This window comes from Peromyscus eremicus, chromosome 8a (assembly GCF_949786415.1).
Source record: "Peromyscus eremicus chromosome 8a, PerEre_H2_v1, whole genome shotgun sequence".
NCBI classification, from domain to species: domain Eukaryota; kingdom Metazoa; phylum Chordata; class Mammalia; order Rodentia; family Cricetidae; genus Peromyscus; species Peromyscus eremicus.
In genome coordinates, this window is record NC_081423.1 from 45809509 (window position 1) to 45837203 (window position 27695).

Here is a 27695-nt window from a genome sequence, read left to right on the forward strand (position 1 = left end):
AAATAGATCTTAAAAAAAAAACAGGAAACAGAAATGACCCCTGTTTTGACTTTTATCACCACTTCTAACTTGTGCCAATTGGGGGTAAAGCCAGTTGTGGGGGGGCCGCCCCCACATTTTACAGGGTTACTTATGAGGAAGAGAGAGGCATAAGGAATTAGTAGATAGAAAGATAGAGGAGATGAGACAGACAGAAACACAGGATAGCTTCGGGAGGACCTGGATCAAAATCCACCGGCCCCTTCTGTCTCTTCTAAAGGGCTTTTTAAAGGAATGCCAAGGGGCCGGGCAAAAGACCTCCCCCTTGCTAGATCAAATCGTACTGCACATCCAAGTGTAGACCCTTCCAAACACCTGGTAACTATGCCCGTGGTCAATCCATCCCCTTATGCAGCCCTGCTGGGTAAAGCGAGTTCATATCTCACTAGGAAACCTCTGTGGGCTCCCACAGCTAGTATTTACGTTAACATTTGTATCCAAATCTTTTTGTAGACTAATTTCTCTTCCAAATATTCGAAGTGGAATTTCTGGTTCATACGTTAAGACTGTGTTGTGATAAGAGTCTTATAATGTAGTCAATGCTCCCTTTAATTCACAAGCTTCCTGCCTCCACCTCACAAATTCTAGGATTACAGGCATGTGCCACCATGCCTAGTGAGCACCATCCTTTTTAAGGAATTACTAAGCAATTTTTAGCCTGGCTAGAAAGCATTATATTCTACCAGCACTGTATGAGGATTGTGGTTGTTCCACACCTCACAAAACTTGACACTGTTGATCTGGTGGTGATGTGGTGACATCACTTTCTATTGTTTTGTATTTCTTTGTCCTGTAGTGTTGTGGAATAGAATATTTGTTTAAATATGTAAAGATGTGTTACATTTGTGTTGCAGAATAATTGTTTAACTATGTAAAGGTGTGTTGCTTTTGTTTATGCTGCATTTGTTTAACTATGTAAAGATGTGTGGCTGTTTTACCTTGTCTGCCTAAGGTACCTGATTAGTCTAATAAAAAGCTGAACAGCCAGTAGCTAGGCAGAGGAGGGATAGGCAGGGCTGGTGAGCAGAGAGAAAAGGGGAGCTAGCCAGCTGGGGGCCAGACAGCCAGACACAGAGGAAGCAGGACAGTATGTAGATGAGGTAAATGAATCTTGAGGCAGCACATGGATTAATAGAAATGGGTTAATTTAAGTTTTTTTTGTTTTGTTTTGTTTTGTTTTTTGTTTGTTTGTTTTTAAAGCTAGCTAGAGCCAGGCAGTGGTGGTGCACGCCTTTAATCCCAGCACTCAGGAGGCAGAGCCAGGCAGATCTCTGAGTTTGAGGCCAGCCTGGTCTACAGAACGAGGTTCAGTATAGGCTCCAAAGCTACACAGAGAAACCTTGTCTAGAAAACAAAACAAAACAAAACAAAACAAGCTAGCTAAGAAACAAGCCTAAGGGCAGGAGAGATGGATCAGCAGTTAAGAGCACTGACTGCTCTTTCAGAAGACCTGGGTTCAATTCCCAGCACCCACATGGAAGCTCACAACTGTCTCTAATTCCAGTTCCAGGGGATCTGATACCCATGGCAAAACACCAAAGCACGTAAAAATAAATTTAAAAGAAGAAAAAGAAACAAGCCTAAGCTAAGGCTGAGCATTCATAATTAATAATAAGTCTCCATTTCATGATTTGGTGCTGAGTGGTCCAAGAAAGCCTGCCTCACTATAGTAATGCTACCCTTTCATATGCTGAACATTTGGATGTCTTCTGTTTGCAAATCCTTTTTGGGCTTAAGAGATGCTCGGTGGTTAAAAGTTGGTACTGCTCCTGTAAAGGACCCCAGCTGAGTTCCCAGCACCTACTTTGGGCAGCTCACAGCTGACTGTAAATTAAGCTCCAGGGTATCTGATGCATTCTTCTCTTCTTGGGCACCTGCATCCATGCATGCCCATACCCATACACAATTAAAAACAGTAACAAAAAAAAAAAAAAAAAAAAAAAAAAAAAAAAAAAAAAACCTTTTTTAGAGAGAGTCATTTTTTTTTTCAGGGTTTCTCTGTGTAGCTTTGCGCCTTTTCCTGGAACTCACTTGGTAGCCCAGGCTGGCCTCAAACTCACAGAGATCCGCCTGGCTCTGCCTCCCGAGTGCTGAGATTAAAGGCGTGCGCCACCAACGCCCGGCTTCTAGAGAGAGTCATTTTTAAGCCAGGTTTATGTCCTGGTTAACTTTCTGTGGCTGTGATCAACGCCATGACCAAAAGCAACTCAGGGAGGAGAAAGTTTATTTCATCTTACAGCTTAAAGTCCATCATTGAGGGAGTCAGGGCAGGAATTCAAGGCAAGAACCTGGAATTAGGAACTCAAGCAGACACTATGGATGAATGAGTCTCTTGGGTTGCCATACACACACACACACACAATCCAGGACATCTGTCAAGGGCTGCACTGCCCACAATGGGCTGGGCCCTCTCACATGAATCATGAATAAAGAAAATGCCCCATAGACTGTCTTAGTTATTTTTTTATTGCTATGATAAGATACTATGACCAAGGCAATTTATAACAGAGTTTATTGGGGGCTTATTGTTGCAAAGGGTTAGAGTTCATGACCAGTGTGGCAGAGAGCATGGCAGCAGGCAGGCCGGGAGGGGATTGGAGCCGTAGCTGAGCTCACTTGATTCAAAAGCAGCAGGCAGAGAGTAAGAGAGACTGGGTTAGTCTGAACTTTGGAAACTTCAGTGCCCAGTCCTCGTGGCACAAGTCTTCCAACAAGGCCACATTACCTAATCCTTTCTAAACAGTTTCACCAACTGGGGACCAAGTATTCAAACATATGTGTCTAGGGGGGCTGTTCTCATTCAGACCACCACACTTGACCACCCACCAATCTGACAGAGGCATTTTCTCAACTGAGGTTCCCTCTTTATAGATGACAAAAAAGCTAAGCAGAACCGTTTGATATACAGCTCTCTGTGTCTTTGCCAGACGTGCATGTTAAGGATGCCTTCCCCAATGGCAGCTTGTCTTTCCACTTCCTTAACACCACCTTTTGACGAGTAGAAATTCTTTCATTTGACAAAGTTCAACTTGTGAATTCTTTTGTGGTGTATTTTACTTTACATAGAACTCTGCCTACCTGGAAGGTCATGAACATTGTCTTGTAAATATTCCACAGCTTAGTTCTTGTACTTAGGTCTATTTTCTATCTCATTTATTTTTATTCTTATTTATGATTTATTTTATTTTTATTTATTTATGTATGAATGTTTTGCTTACACTTATGTACACTGCTTGCATGTTGGTGCCCACAGAAGTAAGAAGAGAGTGTCAGATTTCCTCGAATTGGAATTAATTATAGTATGGATGGGTATGATCCATCCTACGGGTGCTGAACCTGGGTACTGTGGAAGAGCAACAAGTGCTCTTAACCTCTGAGCCATCTCTTCAGCGCCCTCAAATTAATTATTACATATGGTATATGTAGACATCAAGTTCTTTTCCCTCCCACACAGATATCCAGTTGTTTACTCACCATTGGTTATTGAAAAGATCACATACACATACACACTGAATTGCATTCTCTGTCGAATATCAACTGATCTGTTGTGAAGTATTACTTTAACTATGTAAAGGTGTGTTACATTTGTTTATGCTGCATTTGTTTAAGGATGTAAAGATGTGTGTTTAATTATTTAAAGATGCGTTGCAACTGTTTCACCTGGCCTACATAAGGCACCTGATTGGCCTAATAAAAAGCTGAATGGCCTGTAGCTAGGCAGTAGAGGGATAGGCAGGGCTGGCAGGCAGAGAAAATAAGAAGAGGAATCTAGGCACGCAAGAGACAGAAAGAGAGAGGAGGAGGAAGGAAGGAAGAGAGAATGAGGGAGAAAGAGACAGAGACGCCCAGGGCTGGCCAGCCAGCCAGGCAGTCTCCAGGCAGCCGGACATGAAGAACATACAGAATGAAAGAAATGTAATAAGAACTGAGGCAAACGTAGATGAAGAGAAACAGGTTAAATTAAGTTATAAGAGCTAGTGGGACACGCATAAGCCAAGGCTGAGCATTCATACCTAACAATAAGTCTCTGTGTCATGATTTGGGAGCTGGTTGGTGGCCCAAAAGAAAGCCTGCTACACTGATCCATTACCTGGGGTCTATCTTAACCTTCCATTCTGTTCCACTGCTGTATTTTACCCATCCTCACACTAATACCACTGTCTTTAAGTCCTTATTTGTAAAGTCAGATAAAGTTCCCCCAAATTCAAATCCCCAGCACCCTGTAAAAAGGTGTGTGGCTGTACACAGCTGTAGCCCAGTGCGGGAGGGTGGGGCAGAGACAGGAGGATTGCAGGGGCTTACTGGCTGACAGCCTAGATCTAGGTTCAGTGAGAAACTCTCAGCAGAACAGCAGACACTTTCCTCTGGCTTCTGCACACACACACACACACACACACACACACACACACACACGTGCTCACACACATGTGCACATAACACACACACACACAGAAATTGTGTTTCCTTCTTACTTTCCCATTGTGCCATGCCCGGCTCCCTTAAGTATGCTATTTGCCTCGTCCCCGAACCTTTACAGGAAGCATTTCTCATCTGTAGTTTACCAGATTGTTAGAACTGAGTCTGCTTGTTCAATGATTAAACTATCCACTTGGATATAGAATTCCAAGATCAGTTGCTCACAGTGCCATCCATGCTCATCCCCTCTCTAACACAAGTGTCAATTGATTAGACAATGTCCTTCGCTAGAGTCATGGCTGATAAATGATCTGACCACTTGATTCTAAAATTGTCTTTCTTTTGCCCAAAATGTGATGACATTTTTGTCTGGGAATCTAATTTTTGATTTCTTGTCATAGTTTCTCTCTCTTCAAAATGTGTACAGATTATTCTACTTTCTGGTTTTAAGTGCAGCAAATGAGAATTCCCACACTATTTTTACCTGCTTTCCTTCATAAAACTAGCCTCTTCTCCCAGTGTGAAATCTGTACACTTCTTTTACTCATAGAGTGCAAGAATTTTTCTAGGATTTTTAAAATTATGTCCATAAGATGGAAAACTGCTAAAACTTGATAAAAGAAAACAGAAAACAAAATTTGCATTTGTGCCAGGTGGTGGTAGCTCATACCTCTAATCCCGGCACTTGGGAAGCAGAGGCAGGAGGATTTCTGAGTTCGAGGCTAGCCTGGTCTACAGCCAGGGCAATACAGAGAAACCCTGTCTCAAAAAATTATAAAATATAACCACAAGAACAAAATTAAGTTGCTAAATGTGGTGGCACCGACCTATAATCCCAGCTACTAGGGAGGCTGAGGCAGAAGGACCACAAGTTTAAGAGTAACACCCTGAGATCCTGTCTCAAAATAAAAAGGGAAAATGAGCCGGCTGGATGACTCAGAAGAGAAAAGTGCTTGCCACACAAATTCAAACCCAGGAACTCCAGTGGAAGGCGAGAATCAGCTCCTGAAGACCATCTCTGATCTCCACATGTGATCCATGCTTTTTGTGTGCCCACGCTCACACAACCATGGCTGTCTCTTATCTCTCTGTCTCTGTCTCTCTCACACACAAACACAAATAACTAAAACAATTTTTTTTTTAAATAAAAAGAAACCTGGGGATATAGCAGTGGTAGGGCCCTTACTTAGCATTCATGATATCTGAGGCCCAAAGTTCAATCCCCAGAACTGAAACAAAACAAAACACAGGCTGAACTCAGAGACTCAACACAGGATCTCATATGTTTTCTATCTGTATCACTTGACTGTTTTCCCTTTTAGTAGTATCCATGCATTTGTCAAATTATACCTTCTATTTAACATGGGCTATCTCTTGGATGGAAGAGTTCTAGTTGGTAGTGGGAAATCTATCATCTTCTGTAGCCAGTCGAAATGTTCCCTACCAGAAATGACACTAAATTCTGCCTGAATTCAAACTCATAGAAACAGAAAATAAAAGAGAAGTTACTAGAGGTTGAGGGGGAAGGGAATGGGGAGTTATTTAATGGCTTCAAAGTTCCTGTTCAAAACAGTGAAAAAGTCCTGTACTTAATGCCAATGCATGGTACACTTCAAGAACAATGTTAAAGTAGGCCGCAGGTGGAGATCAGTTGGTGGAGTGCTTGCCTAGCATGCAGGAAGCCTTGGCTCTGACCCCCAGCTTGCCCAGCATGCAGGAAGCCTTGGCTCTGACCCCCAGCTTGCCTAGCATGCAGGAAGCCTTGGCTCTGACCCCCAGCTTGCCCAGCATGCAGGAAGCCTTGGCTCTGACCCCCAGCTTGCCTAGCATGCAGGAAGCCTTGCCTCTGACCCTCAGCTTGCCCAGCATGCAGGAAGCCTTGCCTCTGACCCCCAGCTTGCCCAGCATGCAGGAAGCCTTGCCTCTGACCCCCAGCACCATATAAAACTAGGCATAAAAACCATATAAAGCGTGTGCTTATAGTCTCAGCACTCTGGAGGGGGAGGCTGAAAGATTAGAAGTTCACAGTCATCCTTGGCTACACAGAGTTCCAAGGCCAGCCTAGGTTACATGAAACCCTGTCTCAAAAAACAAACAAAAAACGTTGAAAGTGGTACATTTTTGCTCAAGCCGATTTTACCATTAAAGAAATTGGTCCTGGGGCTGAGGAGACAGTTCAGCAATTCAGAGCTGGTATTGCTCCTGCAGTAGACCCCTACAGTTCCCAGCACCCATGCTGGTGACTCACAATTGCCTGTAATTCTAGCTCCAAAGGATATGACACCTCTGGCCTCTGCTGGTACCTGCATTCTCATGCACACACTCACACAAAGACACATTATTTAAAAATAAAACCTTAAAAAAGAAGTCCTGGGTTTTAAAGAATAAGTAAAAAAAAATGTCTTGTAAGTGCATATGTTGGAAGTATATGACAAAAGATTTACAGTATAAAATCCCACTCTTGCCACGCTACGGTGGCGTACACCTTTAACCCCAGCCCGCTCTACACGTTCCTGTTTGGGGTAACAGGACTACAGAAATGCAGCAGCATAGAGTGAATCGTGATTCTCCCGTATGCAAATGTGCTTTTCAGACAGGATTTGGGCGGGGCTGGTCATCTCCCTCCAGACATGGCCACTAGCAGGATGGAGACCCAGCAGCACACAGACTGCTGAGCAGTTAAAAGGCACCATTTTGTACCCTGAGGCTTGATACTTCAGTTCCCAGTAAGAGAAGGGAGCTTGACACATTAGGATGGCATGGCCAGACTATCCTCTCAACCACAGGACCCAGATTTCTCAGCTCACATGACAGGCCTCATCTCTTTCTGTTTTTTGTTTGTTTGTGTGGTTTTTTTGTTGTTGTTGTTGTTATTGTTGTTATTTTTTTGAAACAGGGTTTCTCTGTGTAGCCCTGGCTATCCTGGAACTCACTCTGTAGACCAGGCTGGCCTCAAACTCAGAGATCTACCTGCCTCCGCCTCCTGAGTGCTGGGATTAAAGGCATACACCACCACCCAGCTCAATATTTATATTCTTCCTATCAAATTGCCTGTGGCAAATGCTACTTTCTGAATTTACATAGCATCACTAGCCTTCATGACAATTAGGAAAAGTACCTAGTGAACTAATGTTGTTAAAGAAAAAGTACTTATTGATACCTTTTTGTGCATGTGTGTGTATGTGTGATGCTGGGTATCGAACCCAGGGCCTTCTACTTACTAGGCAAGCACTCTCAGCCCTCAGATATACACCTAGACTTTGGACATTTGAGACAAGATCTTATGATACAGCTTTACTTATTTTTTGGTGTTGCTGTTTTGTTTTTGTTTTTCGAGACAGGGTTTCTCTGTGTAGACCAGGCTGGCCTCAAACTCACAGAGATCTGCCTGCCTCTGCCTCCCAAGTGCTGGGATCAAAGGCATGTATCACCACTACCTGGCTAGCTCTGTGTATTTTGAACTCACTATGTAGTTCAGGCTAGCCTTAAACGCTCAAGTCCTCCTTCCTCTACCTCCTGCATGGTAGGTTGCAAGCACAGCTACCATGTCCGTCTCAATGACACTTAATTTTTTTTAATTAGTGTATATCCATTGTACAAAATGATGGGTTTGGGTTTGGGACGTAGCTCATTATGCCCAGATTGTGACCCCAAAGAGACCACCAAAGACCTTGGATGTCCAGAATGCAACAGCAAGGTTTATTCTGTAGATACACGTCTAGACAGGGAACTCATTCCTACACCCAATACAGTGAGGCAGGGAGGAGTTGCTCTTTCTTTGTGAGGCTAGCTTTTTAAAGGCAAAACCCACAAGCCCTTCAGGGGGTTGGGGGTGGTTGGGGGTTTTGCACGGGTGCAACTCGGATTGGTTTATTTTTATCTCTGTTCTCTTTTAATTGGGTGAGGGTATGTAACCTTTGAATTTACTGGTTGGGGGTTACAATTATCATTTTGGGGGCTGTCCAGGACAAGTCCCAGGCTTTGTCCTTGAGCTGCCCCGGGGGCTGGCTGGCCTAGCACGTACTGACTGTGGGGGCTGGCTCAGTGGTCTAAGCTCTGTCCTTGACTCATGCACATAACTCTAAGTTGGTGAGGAGTCCCAGACAGTAAACATCTGGCTGAACTTTGAGCAGTCAGAATACATGCAGAAAGGGAGCTACTGCAAGGACTATGTCTTTTGTTCATGGCCCTCCCAGAGATTGCTTGCTCAGTCTCAGGAAACTGAAATTGAGGCCTGATCTCAGAAGACTGAGCAGCCTGTTAAGGCATCTACTTGGTCCTTTTAACTACATATGTGATGTTCTGTGTTCAATCTCCAGACTGTAATAAACAACACCAAAAATATGTTTCATGAAGACATTTTTATCTATCATACTCTGCTATCCACTACACCTTCTAGCCTTCTTGTCTTTGTCCTCAGCTGCCTGGAAGAAATGAAATAATTCACCATGAATATGCATGCTAGCCTTGGCTCAGGGGCCATGTTGGTCTTCTCTGTATTGGTCTAATTTTAGTATATGTGCTACCAAAGTAAACACCTGATGCATTTTAAAGTACAGGAAACGAGATTTTGTTGTTGCTTTTGAGACAAGGTTTCTCTACGTAGCCCTAGCTGTCGTGCAGCTCACTACATAGACCAAGCTGGTCTCACAGGCCTTTGCCTTCAGGGTGCTGGAATACAGGCATGCACTACCATAGCTGGCTTGCCTTAGGTTCTTTTTGTTTTTGAGACAGGGTTTCTATGTGTATCCTTGGCTGTCCTAGAACTCACTCCTTAGGCCAGGCTGGCCTCAAACTCACTGAGATTCCCCTGCCTCTGACTCCAGAGTGCTGGGATTAAAGGTGTGCACCACCATCACCACCACTACCACCGGTTATCTTAGGTTCTTAAAGGGACTTATTTGCCAGGCCCCACCCGACCTGTCAAATAGTTCTAAATAGGGGAGTAAGGATTGAGAAATTATAGATAGGAAAAATAGAGATGTAGACGTAAAAGAAAAAAACAGAGACACAGGATAGCTTTGGGAGGGCTCTGAGTCAATACTACAGCAGCCACAAGTTTATTTCTCAGAGCCTTTTTATACCCAGAACAGGGGAGGCAAAAAGACCTCCCCCTCTCAAGGACACCCTGGTTCAAGGTACTGACAAGCATAAACACCTCCTTAATTCTCAAGACACCTGGTAACCACGCCTTTGGCCAAATATCCTGTTATCCAGCCTTAAAGAGTAAAGACAAGCTTGAACTCTCTGACCTTGAGTCCAGATGAAAATCAAGTCACAAGCTGGAGTCACTGTGGGCTCCCACACCTATTCGTAAATTTGACTTAACTGCTGAAATGTCTCACTGAAAAACAGATTAGCCAAATTTTAACAAAACTGGTATAAACTAATACAATATTCTTTCCTGCTCTCATAGCATAACATTAACGGTTACAAGCATATGTCAGTTCTTTAAAGGGTCAGTAGTGCCTATTATTAATGAATAGCTCTGACAGCCAGATCTATCAAACTGTCAGAGCTATCCCAAGACTGCCTCCCTGAAGTCAGACCTTGCCTGAAAACATATAAGGATCATATTTATAAACTACATTGGAGAGGACTTTTTTTTTCCCGAGACAGGGTTTCTCTGTGTAGCCTTGGCTGTCCTGGAACTCACTCTGTAGACCAGGCTGGCCTCAAACTCGCAGAGAATCCGCCTGCCTCTGCCTCCTAAGTGCTGGGATTAAAGGCGTGCGCCACCACCTCCCGGCACTTGGAGAGGACTTTTATAAATCTTACTTTCTATTAGACAAACTATCCCATCAAATTAGCAAAAATATACAACGTTAGACAGTACTAGGTGCTAGAAACTCTGCTGAAGAGTTGACCATCTCTAATCCCCAAATCCAAACTGTTCACAACTTGTATATTTGTGCTTGAAAAGTTTCAGGTTTCAGGGGCCAGTAAGATGACTCAGTGGATAAAGGCACTTGCTGACAAGCCTAATGCCCTGTGCCTGACCCTGGAACCCACATGATGGGGAACACAGGCTCCCCTAAGTTGTTCTCTGACCCCCCCATACACACACTTTTTAAAAGTTCTCATGTTCTATTATGTCATAATATGTACATACAATAATATATATAGTGAAAATGGTTAAAATGGTTTTAGTCTTTGTTTTGGGAGACAAAGTCTGTAATTCTGTTTGGCCTGGAACTAACAGAGCCCTCACCTACCCCTGCCTCCTTACCACGAACATTAAACATATGCTACCCTAGCATCTTTTCTTCCACAATTAAAATTTTTTAAATTCAGCCAGGCGTGGTTTAATCCCAGCACTCTGGAGGCAGAGGCAGGCACATCTCAGAGAGTTTGAGGCCAGCCAAGTCTACAGAACTAGTCCCAGGACAGCCAACATTACACAGAGAAATCCTGTCTCAAAAGAAAAAAAAACAGAAAACCAAAAACAAATGAAGAAACATATATAGCACTACTGTCTTTGTGTGTGTTTTAGGTCTAAAGATGACACACTTCTTTTTTTAGGTGAACAATGGAAAACTGCTCCTTACTCATTGAAGAAACACTTGAGCACAGCTAACTCAATGAATCTCTAATCTCAAGATTTACATTGTCCTCTTCGTTTGTTTGCTTGTTTGTTGTGTTTTAAATCTGTTTACAGGGGGCTGGAGAGATGCTCAGTAGTCAAGAGCACTGGCTGCTCTTCCGGAGGACTGGGGCTCAATTCCCAATCACCCACACGAGTGCTCACAACTGTCTATATAGCTCCAGGGTATTTGACCCCCTCCTCTGAGCTCCTCAGGTACCAGGTACACAGGTAGTATATAAACATATATACAAGAAAAACACCCATACGTGTGAAATAAGCTTTTTAAAAAAAAAAAACAAAAAACAAAAAACAAACAAACCTGTTTTACAGCTGGGCATGATGGTCCATGTCTTTAACTCCAGCACTCGGGGCAGAGCCTAGAGGACCACTGTGAGCTCTAGGCCAGCCTGGTCTATATACTAGTTTCAGGCCAACCAGGACTACATAGTGATGCCCTGTCGGGGTGGGGAGTGGGGATGGGGCCACGATGGCGACGCATGGACCAAACAACAAAAACTATACTATGAAAAAACCTGTCTTGTCTACTTCAAGAGGAGTCCAGATGCCATTCTGGATGCCAAATTATTGCTATGTTGAAGTAACCAAATGATCTACTTTGACAAAACAATAAACCAGGAAGTAATAAGACTAAGTTCTGGCAGTTGCTAGAACTTAACCCAGTGAAGTCATCACACCAGTCATAAGATCTGCATTCTAGTTCAATCTGCACATCGAAACGTCTGACTCAGAACATACTCTGCTTGGGAAACAAGGTCCAACTCCTGTGGCCTAATAAAAATAAAATGCTATGTACAATGGACATTTTCTAAATTTCAATTCACTTCCAATTAAAATCTACCTGCTCTTTAGTACATTGGGCTGAAGAATCAAACTGGGGCTTTTGGTTCATGCTAGGCAAACCAGATATATTCCCAACGTTTCCTTCAGTTGTATGTTAACTAGTGAACCTTTACAGAGTGAAGGTTATCTAATCCGTTAACATTTCTAGACGTAGGGAGGTTGGTAGCCCGTGCAAACAAAGCTGTTTTCAAGGTTATTTACGTGGCCACCCCGTGACTCCGCATGACATCGCGATCCACGCAGCCCTGCTCCCTCGTTCCTTGTTTATCTGGATGAGGGAAAAGCGGCCACACCCGGGACGTCTGAACCCAGTCCTGAGGTTCTAGGATTGACTGCTCCATTCCCTTCCTTTGCACAATAGGCACCCCAATGAGAGGTGGGTGAACCCCGGGTATTGAGTCTAGCAAACACGTGTCCTCTTCCATTGTTTGGAGACTGCTGAGGAGGAAGAGGAGGATCTGCCTGGCTGGCGGGGCCAGGTCTCGAGCTGAGCCCTCAGCCTCCAGCTCCGCAGACGCCCCACCCCCACGTCTGAGCCTGTGGGCGGCTCAGAAAAAAGACAAAGCCGCTAGAGCGCTCTGGCTGCAGAAGCATCCATGTTTACACTGCAGGGGCCAGAGCAAAGCTAAGGTCCAGCAGTGCGAGCAGCGTTGGGTCGCAATTCAGGCTTTGACTTAAGCCCGCCAAACGCGGGGTGCGAGAGGACCAGGGCACCTGAGTTCCGAACGCGGGAAGAGAAGACCCCTTCCCCCACCCCAGGCCGGAAACACGGGTATTTCGAGAAAAAGAAAAAAAAAAAAAAAATGAGCCGCGGCGCATGCGCACTCGGTTACTTAGCAACGTCGACGTTAAACTGCCCCAGAACCGAGCCCAGCAACAATCGAGCGGCCCGCGTCCTCCACCAATCAGCGCCGGCCTAACCCTCGCCGCCTCGCCAATCAGCGCCGGTGCAGCGAGGAAGTTTCCAGAGCTTTCGAGGGAGGGCCCTTTAACGTGGATCCATCCGCCCGGTGATTTTTTTCCATATTGTTGTCCTGGAGGGGACGGGTCGCCGGGCGGGAAGGGGCTTTCCTTTGTCAGTGCTCTTCTCTTCGGTCCTGAGGGACGGGGAGCCCGGTTGAAGAGCCCGGCTGAGTCGTAGGAGGTGGGGTCCGGGGGGACTACTTTCGGCGGCGCAGGAAGACGGCGGCTGCGTAAGAGTGATGAGTGACGCCACAGACGCCGCATAAATAGCGGCTCGCGCCGGCTGCGGCGCTCAGTGACGAGAGGCTTTGTCTGCTGCGGAGCGGCTTGCGTCTGGGTGGCTCGACGCGCTTCGGCGGTTTCATCACACTCGTGGACAGGTGAGGGTCTGCGGCGCTTAAAAGAGTCGTGGCGGGCCCGGGCAACGGGGGCTCGCGGGGGGCCGGGCGGGCGTCCTCGGGCCGGGGTGGGGCGGGGTGGGGGAGGGGAGGGCAGGGCGAGCCGACGTGACGCGGCCGCGGGCCTTCCGGGAAGAGGGGGCCTTGTTCGCGTGCGCGGAGCGGCGCGGAGCGGGGGCGGCCCTGGCGCGCGCGCCAGGGAGCTTAACGGACGCCTAACCGATGGAGAGGCCATCGTGGTTCTTCCAGTGGGGGAAGGCGGAAAAGAGGTACTCCCGACGTGTCGCCAGGCTTAACGCGGGTCCCGGTGTAGGGGCTACGTGGTTGTGTTTAAATGGGGGTTTTTATTAAGGGCCTTGTGGTTAGAGGTTTTGGGGTTTTGTGGTTTTTTTTTTTTTTTTTTGATTTATCACGGCCATTACTGGCAGACTCGTCGGATGTCCCGCAAATCCGTGAAGGTTCTGGATGAACGCCAGTTGAGCGTTTGGAAATGCGTTTGCAGTTTGGAACCATGACGAAACAGATTTCTGTTTGGTGAAGAAACGCGGGGGAGGGGTTTTCTTTCGCTAGAGGAGGTGTGGGAATCGAAGTTTTTATTAGGCGATTAAAATAACAAGTGGCCCTTTACCTTTCAAATTCAAGGTCAAAATGCAGATCTTCGTGAAGACCCTGACCGGCAAGACCATCACCCTAGAGGTGGAGCCCAGTGACACCATCGAGAACGTGAAGGCCAAGATCCAGGATAAAGAGGGCATCCCCCCTGACCAGCAGCGACTCATCTTTGCCGGGAAGCAGCTGGAAGATGGCCGCACTCTTTCTGACTACAATATCCAGAAAGAGTCCACCCTGCACCTGGTCCTCCGCCTGAGGGGTGGCATGCAGATCTTCGTGAAGACCCTGACCGGCAAGACCATCACCCTGGAAGTTGAACCCAGTGACACCATCGAGAACGTGAAGGCCAAGATCCAGGATAAAGAGGGCATCCCCCCTGACCAGCAGCGACTCATCTTTGCCGGGAAGCAGCTGGAAGATGGCCGCACTCTTTCTGACTACAATATCCAGAAAGAGTCCACCCTGCACCTGGTCCTCCGCCTGAGGGGTGGCATGCAGATCTTTGTGAAGACCCTGACCGGCAAGACCATCACCCTGGAGGTGGAGCCCAGTGATACCATCGAGAACGTGAAGGCCAAGATCCAGGATAAAGAGGGCATCCCTCCCGACCAGCAGCGACTCATCTTTGCCGGCAAGCAGCTGGAAGATGGCCGCACTCTTTCTGACTACAACATCCAGAAAGAGTCCACCCTGCACCTGGTCCTCCGCCTGAGGGGTGGCATGCAGATCTTCGTGAAGACCCTGACCGGCAAGACCATCACCCTAGAGGTGGAGCCCAGTGACACCATCGAGAACGTGAAGGCCAAGATCCAGGATAAAGAGGGCATCCCTCCCGACCAGCAGCGACTCATCTTTGCTGGGAAGCAGCTGGAAGATGGCCGCACCCTTTCTGACTACAACATCCAGAAAGAGTCCACCCTGCACCTGGTCCTCCGTCTGAGGGGTGGCATGCAGATCTTCGTGAAGACCCTGACCGGCAAGACCATCACCCTGGAAGTTGAACCCAGTGACACCATCGAGAACGTGAAGGCCAAGATCCAGGATAAGGAGGGCATCCCCCCTGACCAGCAGCGACTCATCTTTGCCGGGAAGCAGCTGGAAGATGGTCGCACTCTTTCTGACTACAATATCCAGAAAGAGTCCACCCTGCACCTGGTCCTCCGCCTGAGGGGTGGCATGCAGATCTTCGTGAAGACCCTGACCGGCAAGACCATCACCCTGGAGGTGGAGCCCAGTGACACCATCGAGAACGTGAAGGCTAAGATCCAGGATAAGGAGGGCATCCCCCCTGACCAGCAGCGACTCATCTTTGCTGGGAAGCAGCTGGAAGATGGCCGCACTCTTTCTGACTACAACATCCAGAAAGAGTCCACCCTGCACCTGGTCCTCCGTCTGAGGGGTGGCTATTAATTCTTCAGTCTGCATTCCCAGTGGGCAATGATGGCATTACTCTGCACTATAGCCATTTGCCCCAATTTAAGTTTAGAAATTACAAGTTTCAGTAATAGCTGAACCTCTGTTAAAAATGTTAATAAAGGTTTTGTTGCATGGTAAGCATATATGGTGTCATTTGTGAAATTTCTGTGGTGGCTTGGGTGGGGGACCTCAGCTGTTTGTAATTTTCATCACAGCTTAAGTGAGTTGGGAACTTAGCTTAAAAGTTAATGACAAGTCTATAATATCAATTTGCAACAGAATATGGGGGGTGGGTCCCCCACAGCCTTTGGGGGAAAGCAGACTGACTTGTCTGAAGCTCATCAAAGACTTTGTAGAGGAAAATAGCTAAAGTTTTGGTTGAGCTCTTTGGATGGTGGTGTTTAGGTTCCTTGGGAGGGAGGGGTTTTTGTTAGCTAGTTACCCTGAAATGCGTATCTTACTCATTGCTTAAGATACTGGTTGGTTGGGATAATTCCCTTGACTAGGAAGAAGACCCCCACACTTGGAGAAGTGGTAAGTTATGGAAAAGTTAAAAACCTGTAGTGAATACCTGTGGGTGGAAGGTTTGTATCCTTTCATCCTAAAAGTTTTTAGGAATATTTTTGAGACGGTCTCACCCTGGCTGGCCTGAAATTCAGATCCGTATGTTTCCCCAGCTTACTTTCAAATAAGACTTAAAGGCTTACATCTTAGGGTTCACCAAGAACTCGAACCCACCAATCCTGCCCAACTATTTAACTTGAAGTTAATGTCTTAGGATTTTTAAAATGCTTTTGTAGCTGTTACCTTCCAGCTGGAGATGAGGTTTGTAGAATAAATGAGATCCCTGTATTTAATTCTAGTCCTGGGGAAGCTGAGGAAGGCCAGCCTGGTCTACATAATAGGTGAGTTCCAGAGCTAAAAGATCCTGTCAACAACAAATTGAAATCTAGTTGGAAGCAGGATCACATGACACCTGCAGTCTTATCCTTTTAATAGCTAAATGCCAGCCTGTTATGTGAGCTGCTTTGTGTATGAGTATGTAAGAAGCATTTCAGCAGTAAACCTGAATTTTAAGCATGGAAATTTCCCATGTTCCCCTTTAATTTACTGGAGGACAAATACATTGGGATCAAACCCAAGTGGTCTGGCTTTTGCAAGCAGCTTGATTTGAGCTATCACCAGCCCTCTAACCTCCTCCCCTTTTATTTTCATTACCAAAAAGTGTAGCCCAGACTAGTTGCTTTGAGCGCCTAAAATCCTACCTCTGCCATTTAGAATAAACTCACTGCAAGTGGCATTTTTTTTTTTTTTTTTTTTTTTTTACTTAGAAGACAGTCTAGGTAGCCCAGGCTAGCCTCAAATTCAACAAGATTTACCTATCTCTGCTTCCTAAGTATTAAAAATGTGTGCCATCTTATCTAGGATTTTTTGTTTTCAGATGGCCTTTCTATCTAGTCCTGGCTGTCCTGGAGTTCCCAATGTAGAGCAAACTGGTCTATGAACTCAGAATCACCTGGCTCTGAGTGCTGGGATTAAAGACCTGTGCTACCACACGTGGCTGGCCAGGTAGTTTTTAAGAACCTTGCAGGTCTCATTGGACTGCGTACAAAATTGGAATTTGAGGAAAAGGCACTTACATGTTGGCTATTTTATATATATATAAATTTTATATATATACACTTTATTTTTTTTAAGGCGAGTTTGTTGAGTGTAGTAAGTGACACCTGTATTCAAGAGGCTAAGACAGGCTCACCTAGAGTTCAAGGTCAGGGTGAGTTACATAAGACTGTTGCCTCAAATCCTCTGCACTGAATAAAAGTAATTGGTAGTTGTGGTCCCCACTTCTCTTGATTGCTGAAAAGATGGCCCATGCAGCTTTGTGGGGAAATGTAACTAGGAGGTGGACTATTTAAGATTTTTTTTTTTTTTTTTGGATACAGTGTTCTGCCTGCATGTATGCCTGAACACCAGGAGAGGGCACTAGCTCTCATTACAGATGGTTGTGAGCCACCATGTGCTTGCTGGGAATTGAACTCAGGACCTCTGGAAGAACAGCCGGTGCTCTTCACCTCTGAGCCATCTCTCCAGCCTGGAGGTGGACCTTTGCTCTGAGATAATGTAGCAAGAGGAGAGTTGATAAAATTTCTTGAAGTTGGGCATGGTGGTATGTACCCGTAACCCCCAGCACCCTGAAGGCTGAGGTAATTTTGCTCCGGGCTAGGCCGGACTGTCGTTTCAAGTAAGGCCTACATGGTGGGTGGAGACAGATTTCCACATCCTCTAGCATATACACATGTACAAATAATGTAATTTTTAAAGTCTGAGGGCCATTGCTCTTTCAGGTTCTCCTCTGCCAGGAACAATGTTGATTCCAGTCTAGACTAGATGCTAAAGAATACATGGGCTCATCTTGGTGCATGTCTTTAATCCCAGCACTGAAGCACAGGCAGCAAAGCCCTGAGTGAGGCCAGCCTTGTCGAATAGTAAACTCTGGGCCAGCCAGGGCTACACAGTGAGACCTCATCTCAAAAAACACAGATAAACATGGGAGCCAGGCATAGTAGCACACGCCTTTATTCCCAGCATTTGGGAGGCAAAGACAGATCTTTTGAGTTTGAAGCAAACCTGGTCTATATAGTGAGACCCAGGACAGCCAGGGCTAAGAGACCTTTTCTAAAAACAAAACAAACACGAGAAAGGCGCTACAAATAAACTGACTTCAGTTCCCCTCATAGGCCCACCAGCCCTGGCGGTTAATATGGAGAAAGCCTCGCCTGCACACCATCTGCCTTGGAATTGCTGTGTTCGCAGAACAAGCAGGCACCCTCAGTCATAACCTCGTTTCCCCTCTAAGGAATTCAATAAAGGGGTTGTGTTAGTCTTGGGTGTGTGTGTGTGTGTGTGTGTGTGTGTGTGTGTGATGCTGGGGATCAATGCAAGACAAGCACTCTACCACTTGAGCTATTCCCAGCCTTATTTATTTGAGGCAATGTCTCATGTAGTCCAGGCTGGCTTCAAATGCCCTATGTAGCAAAGTATGACCGTACACCATTGCTCGGGACTCCATAGTTGTTTCTGTTTGTTTGTTTTTGAGGAGAAAGAGTAGGTTTGATTTGGTTTTTGTTTGAGATAGAGCCTTTTTTTCTTCTCCTGGATTGCAGGAGTGTTCCACCACACACAGCTCTGGACTCCTTTAAAAAATTGTTTTTAATTATGTGTGAGTGTGTGTGCATGGGTGTGCAGTCAGTGATGTTCACGTGAAGGCCAGAGGACACCCGCATGGACTCCACAGTACTCTCCTGCTTCTAGTGCAGACCAAAATCAGATCTATGTGGATGAGGCAGCAGCCGCCAACACCCGCTCTGTCTGCAGCTTCCCTGGAAGCTGATTCCCAAACACCTGACTCAGGATAATGGTTCTCCACTTCAGAAGATGGCCTGCTCTTCTTTTACATCCAACACTTTAGTTCAGATTTTTTTTTTTAATTGACTTCTAGATTAACCTAACTCCTGTCTGTCCTTCTGGGCTTTTCTTGGAAGCAGGCAGCAGAAATTACTGGAACAGTATGCGTGGCTCCTGTCCCCACAGCAGCCAAGACCTTGAGAAGGGAGAAGGCACAGAGCCAGGAAGCTGAGAGAAACAAGGCCATGGCTGAGTGTGGCAGTACATGCCTTTAATCCAATGGTTCTCAACCTTCCTAATGCTGCACCCTTTAATACAGTTCTTCATGTTGTGGTGACTCCAACCATAAAAGTGTGTCATTGCTACTTCATAACTGTAATTTTGCTACTGCTACAAATCGTACTGTAAATATCTGATATGCAGGATATCTGATATTTAACCCCCCAAGAAGGGGTGGCAACCCATAGGTTGAGAACTGCTGCCATCCCAGCACTCAGGAGGCAGAGGCAGCTATTGCAAGTTCCAGGCCCACCAGATAAAAGAAAATCCGGGAATTTTAATGGAGAGAGATTGCCTGGTGGGAGTAGTAGGTCAGGAAGGCTCACTTCTAGGGTAACTATGGTTGACAATAATTAGATGTTTCAAAATAGCTAGTAGAATAGTGAACACTGTCAACACAAAGAAAATGATCGTGTCTAAAGTGGAAGATGCGTCAGTCACCCTGGTCGGAGTAGTACATTTGTATACATGTAATTGAAATGTCACATAGAACCCCAGCATGTCAATTAAAAACTTAAGAAGAAGCTGGGCATGGTGGCACACGCCTTTAATCCCAGCACTAGAATCAAAGGCAGGCGGATCTCTGAGTCTGAGGCCAGTTTGGTCTACAGAGTGAGTTCCACAACAGCCAGAGCTACAGAGAGAGATTCTGTCTCAAAACAAGAGGCCTGGATACATGGTCCAGCAGTTAAGAGCACTGACTGTTCTTCTAGATCCAAGTTCAATTCCAGGCACCCACTTGGTGACTCACAACCATCTGTAATTCCAGCTCTAAGGGATCCAATGCCCTCTTCTGGCCTCCAGGCACACATGTCATGCACAGACATGGATGTAGGCAAAATACTCATACATAAAAAAAATAATAAAATATTCAAAACAACAACAAATTTTTTAAAAGAAACCAGGCCTGGAGGAACAGATTTATATCTGAGTTATTTGGGAGGGTGATGAAAGGGATCAGTATTGGCTTAGGATACCCCAAGACCAAGTTCTCAGCACAAAGGAGATTTATTTGCCCCAGAGGACAGGGAATAAGAGAGAGAAACAGGAGACAGAGAACAAGGGAGAGGGGGAAGGGATATTTGTCCCAGAGGACAAAGGATAAAGAGGAGATCTTAGGCAAATGGCAGTTTTTAAAGGTAAAAGAGGTAACACCTTGTTAGGATGAGATTTCATTTTAATTGAGCATGTTAGTTAGGGTGGCCAAAGGAAATTTTTTATTACTGGATTTCAATACTTTGATTGCTGGACCTTGGTGGTCAGCCTCAGGAGGAGGAAGAGGCCAAACAAAGGAGTAGACCTTGGTGGCTAGCTTTAGGGATGTCATCTAATGGTTTTTAGCAAGTCAGGGGGAGTGGGGGAGAAGGACAAGGCCTGCCAGAGCCACGTTTGCCATGCTCGAGCGGGCTAGAGTCCCTGCAAGTGAGGTAGGAGAATTTGAAGTTCAAAGCCTTCCTAGGATATAGAGTTCAAGGCCAGTCTGTGCACTTCAGTGAGACAATCTCCAGATTAAAAATAAGGGGGTGGGGGCAGGTTGAGGCTTTAGCTCATTTGGTAGAGTGCTGACCTAACATACACAAAACACTGGGTTCAGTCCCAAGTACTGAATAAACTGGGTACAGTGGTACTTGCCCATAACCTTACCGTTTTGTGGGGAGAGGGAGGCAGATAGAAGTTTGGAGTCATCCTCAGCTGCATAGAATTTGAGGCCAACCTGAGATACATGAGACCCCGTCTCAACTAAAAAACAACAACAACAACAACAAACTAACAAGCTGGCTTAGCCAGCAAAAGTGCTTGCCGTAGAAGTCTGATGCCCTGAGTTCAATCCTGGCATCCATGACTGAAAGCAAGCACTGACTCCTGAAGTTGTCCTCTAACCTCCCCTTGCACACACACCGTGACAAGCATTGTAAGCTTGTGTGCTCCCAAAATTTCATGTACACATGTGTGTCGCACACATAGACAATAATAATACAGTTGTAAAGATCTTTTATATATATGTGTGTGTGTGTGTGTGTGTGTGTGTGTGTGCATCAGATCTCCCTGGCACTGGAGTTGCAGTTGTGAGCCTCTTGAGGTGGCTGCTGGAAATGGAACCCAGGTTCTCTAGAAGAGCAGTAAGTGTTCTTTTTTTTTTTTTCCTGGTTTTTCAAGACAGGGTTTCTCTGTGTAGCTTTGGTGCCTGTCCTGGATCTCGCTCTGTAGACCAGGCTGGCCTCGAACTCACAGAGATCCAACAGGTGGGATTAAAGGCGTAAGCCACCACTATCCAGCCCACTATCCAGCCAGCAGTAAGTGTTCTTAACTGCTGAGTCAACTTTTCTGCCCTCAGATTCTCTCTCTCTCTATAAGAGAGAGAGAGAGAGAGAGAGAGAGAGAGAATCTGAGGGGCATCATTCACACCTGAAGAGGGTCACAGTTCGCTTGCTTTGCCTCTCTGGGCCTTGGCTGCTGCCGTGCAGTTGATGCTTGGCTGTTTTCTCTTGCTGCAAACCCTCAAGGCCTCTGGGTGAAGCTGCTTTTGAGTGTCCAGTAGTGTAGCTAGAGTTTTCCTGCCTTGCCCACAGTCAGGACAAATCTCTCTCACCCGCCAATCCCACAGCTGCTCAGACCCAACCAAGTAAGCACAGAGACTTATATTGGTTACAAACTGTATGGCCGTGGCAGGCTTCTTGCTAACTGTTCTTACAGCTTAAATTAATCCATTTCTATTAATCTATACTTTGCCACGTGGCTCGTGGCTTACCAGCATCTTCATATGCTATTCGTCATGGTGGCGGCTGGCAGTGTCTCTCTGACTCAGCCTTCCACTTCCCAGCTTTATTCTCCTCCTTGTCCCGCCTACACTTCCTGCCTAACCAATGGCCAATCAGTGTTTTATTTATTGACTAATTAGCAACACATTTGCCATACAGAACATCCCACAGCACAGTAGGGTGCTGATTTTCTCTAAGTGGCTGCTTCACGGAAAGACTGGTATCACGCACCCACGATAATTCTCTTTCTCGGTCAGCTCTGTCACTCACACTTTCATGTAGGGGAGCACAAGGAAGCTCCAAGCTCTGTTTACTGGAGTCAGGTGAGTGGTGGATGATACAGATCTTCTAATACGAAATAAAATGAGACTGGGCCTAAGATATACAATAAAGTAAGTAGAACGTGGGTGCAGACTCCCTCAGGAGACTCCAAACCGTAGAATGCAGAGCAGACTAACAGCTCTATGTGGGGAGCTCCAACACCTGCTGGGTAAATGAATATGTTCTAAGGCTTACTCTACGTAGCACATCTGTAAAAGTAAAATTGGTCTTTCTTACCACCCGGCTACCCAGGAAATCTGTCCAGTCATGGAGAAGAGAAGTAACTTAACAAGATACATTAGCACAAGGAATACAGACCCCGGGTCAGGCCCAGTTGCTGGTCCAGCCATCGAAAAAAGAAGATCCTGGGGTGAGTTAGAAAGATAACATGGGCTGGTGGGGTTCTTCACCATGACTCTGGAACAGATGGTACTTGCTTCTGCCTTCTACATCTGCTGTTACTCAGACAGACCTCTGCTCTGACACACTTGGCTGGGAATCAGGGCCACCTAGTCATCCTGGGATTATGCTATGCTGAGAAAACTCAGTCATCATCTGACCTCCAGCAGTCAACTTCCTCTCCCCCTCCCATCACTCAGAGCCCTATCATTTTTTAGGAGTGAGTCCAGTGTTCCTGTTCCTTGGAAAGCAAAATGAGAAAAAAAATGATCTGGGTGCAGTGTTTTTCAGGCCCCTCTCTCTCTACCCCACCCCACCTGGGCTCTGACTGTCTGAATGTGGCTCCCTGGGGGAAATGAATTTCCAAGGAAGAATCACAAGGGTTTTCAAGAGCATTGCCACTTTCTAAAGAAAAAAATTTACAACTGTGTTATTTTCAGAATAAGAATTATGGGGGTGTGGAGAGGGCTGGAGAATTGACTCTGCAGTTAATGCTTTCTGCTCTTCCTGGGGACCTCAGCATGGGTCTCAGAATTAATTTTCAGGAGACTCACAAGGACCTGTAACTCCCACTCCAGGGAAGCTGACACCCTCCTCTGGCCTCTGCAGGCACACACACACACACACACACACACACACACATACAACACACACACACACACACACAACACACACACACACACACACACACACACACACACACACACACATATTTGAGACTGGGTCTCCCTATTACGCAGTTCTGGCTGTCCTGGATCTCATTCTGTAGAGCAAGTTGGCCTTGAACTCCCAGAGATCTGCCTGCCTCTGCCTCCTGAGTGCTGGGATTAAAGGCGCACACCACCAAGGCCATCCATTAAAAATATTTTTAATTGATTTTGTTTCATATATATGACGGTTTTGCCTGCATATATGTGTGTGCACCACATGCATGCCTGGTGCCTGCGAAAGCCAGAAAACATTGGATCCTCTGGAACTGGAGTTCCACATCCCACTCCAAACAATATACCCAGCAACATGAGTGCCCAACCTGCACTGAGCTGTGTACAGACCCTCCCTGCACAAGGTACCCAGTTAGCAACCCAACACTTCCACCTGCATCAAGGTGCACCCCAACTCAAAACAATGGAATAAGTTTCTTCTCCCCTTAAGGAGAATCAAATTTGGACAGTTTCTATTCCAACATTTTCCTGATACTTCCAGGCATGGAGGGTAGAGGGCCAGTCCAGACCTAACTGCTTTGGGGTGTGCAATAAGCATAAAGAACCTTGAACTTAAGCCCCTAGCGACCAAACTCTTCGTTCTCCTGAACTCTGTAAAAGAGAGCCTTAAACAGGCAGCTAGGAAAAGGGCTTACTGGTTAGGAGTACTGACTGCTCTTCCAGAGGTTCAATCCCCATCACCTACATGGTGGCTTGAAACTGTCTGTAATTCCAGTTTCAGGAGGGGACCCAGGACCCTCTTCTGACCTCCTTGGGTAACAGGCACACACATGATACACGGACATACACGCAAGCAAAACACTCATAAAATAAAATAATTTTGAGAAAGATATATTTGTGTGCCGTGTCATAAAAAAGGAATCTACACACACCCGCTATCACTAGCTTAGCACACACACACACACACACACACACACACAGACACACACACACACACTCTTAATGATGGGTTTGTTCTGAGTTAACCCCCTCCCCACCCACATGGCCCTGGAGGGATACAAGGTAATACCAGCAGACTCCAACAGAAAGCGTTTCAAGTACTTGAGTCCAAACATCCACAAAATGAGGGAAGAGTGCAAGGGATGATAACAAGAAGGGCACCAGACATCACAGCTCTCCAAAGTGTGGATGAAAAAGAACAACTTCAAAAGGAATAGGGCTGTCCAGATGGCTTCGTAGATAAAGGTGCTTTGATCCCTGGTACCCACATAGAGGTAGAAGAGAACCAACTCCACATAGTTATCCTCTGACCACCACACACATCACTGGCGTGCAAGCGCCCTGCCCCCTCATGCACATGAACATTCACACAACAGCAATAATGGTGATGATGATGATGAAAATAGTGATAATAAATTAAACAAAAGAAAATATATTTTTTTCTTTTGGTTTTTCAAGACAGGGTTTCTCTGTGTAACAGCCCTAGATGTTCTGGAACTAAGCCTGTAGACCAGGTTGGCTTTGAACTCACAGAGATCCACCTGCCTCTGCCTCCCAAGTGCTGAGATTAAAGGCAAGTGCCACCACCGCTTGGCTAAGAAAATGGGTTTTTAAAGTGTGGTTGACTACCTTATAAAAAGGGCAAAACTGAGCACCAGAATGATTGACTGCCATGGTTCCCTACCTTGTACCAATAAAATCTGCTGGCTGAGACCCTGCCCCCCCCCCAAAAAAAAAGTAAAAAGGAATGAAGATGACACTGGAGAAATGGTTTAGCAGTTAAGAGACCACACTGCTCCTGCAGAGAATGCAAGCTCAGCTCCCAGCACCCTGGTGCCCAGCACCCGAATCATACATAGTGTGTGGGGTGCTCTTAGGGTGGTAAGAAGGATGTCAGCACTGTTCTTCCCCTTGTGCCAGACCCTAGGGTTGGAGATGCTGCTGCTCACTTAGGTGAATTAAATGTAATGGGTTTAACTGGGCTCCGGAGTACCAGGGGCCAGGTGGCAGCATTTGAAAGGTCAAAGGCAAGATGAGTGTAGTTATGGTAATAGGCCGCACCAGCAAAGCAAGGTCTATAATGGCCTAATCGGTATGGCCCTGTGGCACTGGCTAACCAATCATGGTGTTTCCAGGAATAAAATAGATAAGAAACCTACTAAGAGTTTTGTTGTTGGTAGTGGTTTTGGGTGTTTTTGTTTTTGTTTTTTGAGATGGGATTTCTCTGTGTAGACTTGGCTGTCCTGGAACTCACTCTGTAGACCATTTTGGCCTCAAACTCAGAGAGATCCGCCTGCCTCTGCCTCCCAAGTGCTGGGATTAAAGGCGTGCGCCACCAAGGCCAGCCATTAAAAGTATTTTTAATTGATTTTGTTTCATGTATATGAGGGTTTTGCCCGCATGTATGTGTGTGCACCACATGCATGCCTGGTGCCTGCGAAAGCCAGAAAACATTGGATCCTCTGGAACTGGAGTTCCAGGCAGCTGTGAGCTACCGTGCGGGTCCTGGGAACTGAACCCAGGTCCTCTGCAAGGGCAGCCAGCGCTCTAACAGCTGAGCTATCCCTCCAGCCCCAAGCCTGTTTAATCTGTATAGCAGGAAAACTCTAGAATCAATTAAATAAATTGGGTTGTAGCAATAGGGAACCCCAGCCCATCAAACAATTTCCAGACTTGAGTCATTTCAGAGACCCAGAAGTCCCCGAATGAAGGAAAGGCCATGTGTCTTGAGGAAGGAAGGACCATGCTGAGCTACCTAAAAGTTTTACTGTTAGCCTTTCTCCTGTCCTTCCCCAGAGGAACATACAACATTTCACAAGGATAACTGCACATTAAAGAAAATGAGAGCCGAGCAGGGGTGGCGCACGCCTTTAGTCCCAGCACTCGGGAGGCAGAGGCAGGCAGATCTCAGTGAGTTCGAGGCCAGCCTGGTCTACAGTGGGAGTTCCAGAACAGCCAGGAATCCAGGGATGTTACACAGAGCAAGCCTGTCTCGAAAAAAACAAAACAAAAGAAGAAGAAGAAGAAGAAGAAGAAGAAGAAGAAGAAGAAGAAGAAGAAGAAGAAGAAGAAGAAGAAGCAGCAGCAGCAGCAATCAGACTTTCTGGGGCTTAATTGGATACTGGTTCTGAATTGACGCTGATTCCAGGAGACTCCAAGAAACACTGTGGCCCCCTGGTTAACAGAGGGGCTTGTGGAGGTCAGGGAATTAATAGAGTTTTGGCTGAAGTCCAACAGTGAATCCAGTGGGTTCCAGAATGTACAGTTGGGACAGTTAAACTTAGAAGTCGGCAGAATCCGCACATTGGTTCTCTGACACTGGAGTGAGGGCTTTCTGGGTGGAAAGGCCAACGGGAAGCCACAGGAGTCGCCTCTAGTGGGGGGGGGGGGGGATATAGTGAACCCAAGACAGTATTGCATCCCAGAAGGAATTTCAGAAATGAATGCCAACATCAAAGACACAGGGGTGGTGGTTCCCACCACATCTCCCAGTAACTCTCCTCATTGGCCCGTGAAGAAGACAGATGGAGTGTGGTGACAGTCGACAAGGGGTGAACTTGTGATGGCTAATCACGGTTGTCAGCTGCACCTGGAATCAACCAAAACACAAGCTGCTGGGCGCTCCTGTGAGGGATTTTCTTGCTGTGATCATAATGAGGGCAGCCCCGTCTGTTCGCAGCCCAGATAACAGGACATGGAGGAAGGAAACTGCCTTTTGCCTGCTCGCCCTCACTCTCGATGACAAGTTCATCTAGCCTTCAGCTGAGGCACTCCTTTGCTGATATTAGAATCAGTTTATTCAGGGTTCCGACATAGACGCTCCAGTCATCCTTGAGGCCTTCAGCACCACCAGGGTGGGACTGCTGAGACAGGCAGCCTCATGGAATGAGCAGCGACCGACTTCTCAGCTCTGCAGTGTTAGATAGTCTTTGTCGGACTACCTAGACAACACTGTGTAAGCCAATCTAATACATCCCATTTGAATATACAGGTGTATATATTCACTCTCTCAGTTCTGTTCCTTTAGAGGGCTCTGACTAAAGCAGAAATGAGGACATATACAGGCTAAACAAACAGCTCTACCTCTACAGCATAAGCTCCAGGAAAGCTAGGACTACATAGAGAGACCATGTCTTGAAAATAAAAATTTTCTCCCCCTCAGACAAAACTGGATTGCAAGTCAAAAGTTCCAGCAGCTCTCATCTAGTCCATGGAAACTAACCAGACCACTGCGTTCAGCCATTTAAACGAACAGGTTCCTGTCGCCTCCCATCTAAATAGAGGTAACAACAGAATCTACTTCCCTGGGTTCGCCCCTCTTAATACGCAAGGTACAGGACCTTGCTCCGGGGACACCCCTGCGCTCTGTGAAGCCGGAATTAAATGCTACATGGTCCTAGCCCACTCCAGCGCCCACCGGCTCCCTTGCTGAGATGAGCCCCAGGCTGACACCCTGCCCTGAGAAGTGGAACAGGAAGGGGGTTCAAGGGCAGACCTTTCTAACAGAGACCCTGACTTCTTAGAGGTCTGAGTGCAGGCCTGGAGGGATGGATGGGAGGGGGTTGCCAGGAGAGTTGGA

The 27695-nt window shown here is 46.2% G+C and overlaps 1 protein-coding gene and 1 non-coding gene across 3 annotated transcripts; one reads left to right on the plus strand and one right to left on the minus strand.

The window, feature by feature from the left end:
- Positions 1-8884: 8884 nt before the first annotated feature.
- LOC131918106 (U6 spliceosomal RNA) lies at positions 8885-8993 on the minus strand. Its single transcript, XR_009380853.1, has one exon. It is a non-coding gene; the product is annotated as a U6 spliceosomal RNA (small nuclear RNA).
- Positions 8994-13223: 4230 nt separating this feature from the next.
- Positions 13224-15432, plus strand: Ubb (ubiquitin B). Of its 2 annotated transcripts, none has more exons than XM_059270892.1 (2): positions 13224-13245; positions 13906-15432. In XM_059270892.1, exon 2 carries the CDS (start codon positions 13912-13914, stop codon positions 15283-15285), a length of 1374 nt encoding a protein of 457 aa, XP_059126875.1. In that variant the 5' UTR covers positions 13224-13245; positions 13906-13911; the 3' UTR covers positions 15286-15432. The 2 variants fall into 2 exon arrangements, with proteins under 2 accessions (XP_059126875.1, XP_059126876.1); XM_059270893.1 differs by lacking the exon at positions 13224-13245 and adding an exon at positions 13402-13532.
- The last annotated feature ends 12263 nt before the right edge of the window (positions 15433-27695 follow it).

Coding starts and splice junctions, on each gene's coding strand:
- Ubb (XM_059270892.1), top strand. CDS start 13,912: ATGCAGATCTTCGTGAAGACCCTGACCGGCAAGACCATCACCCTAGAG.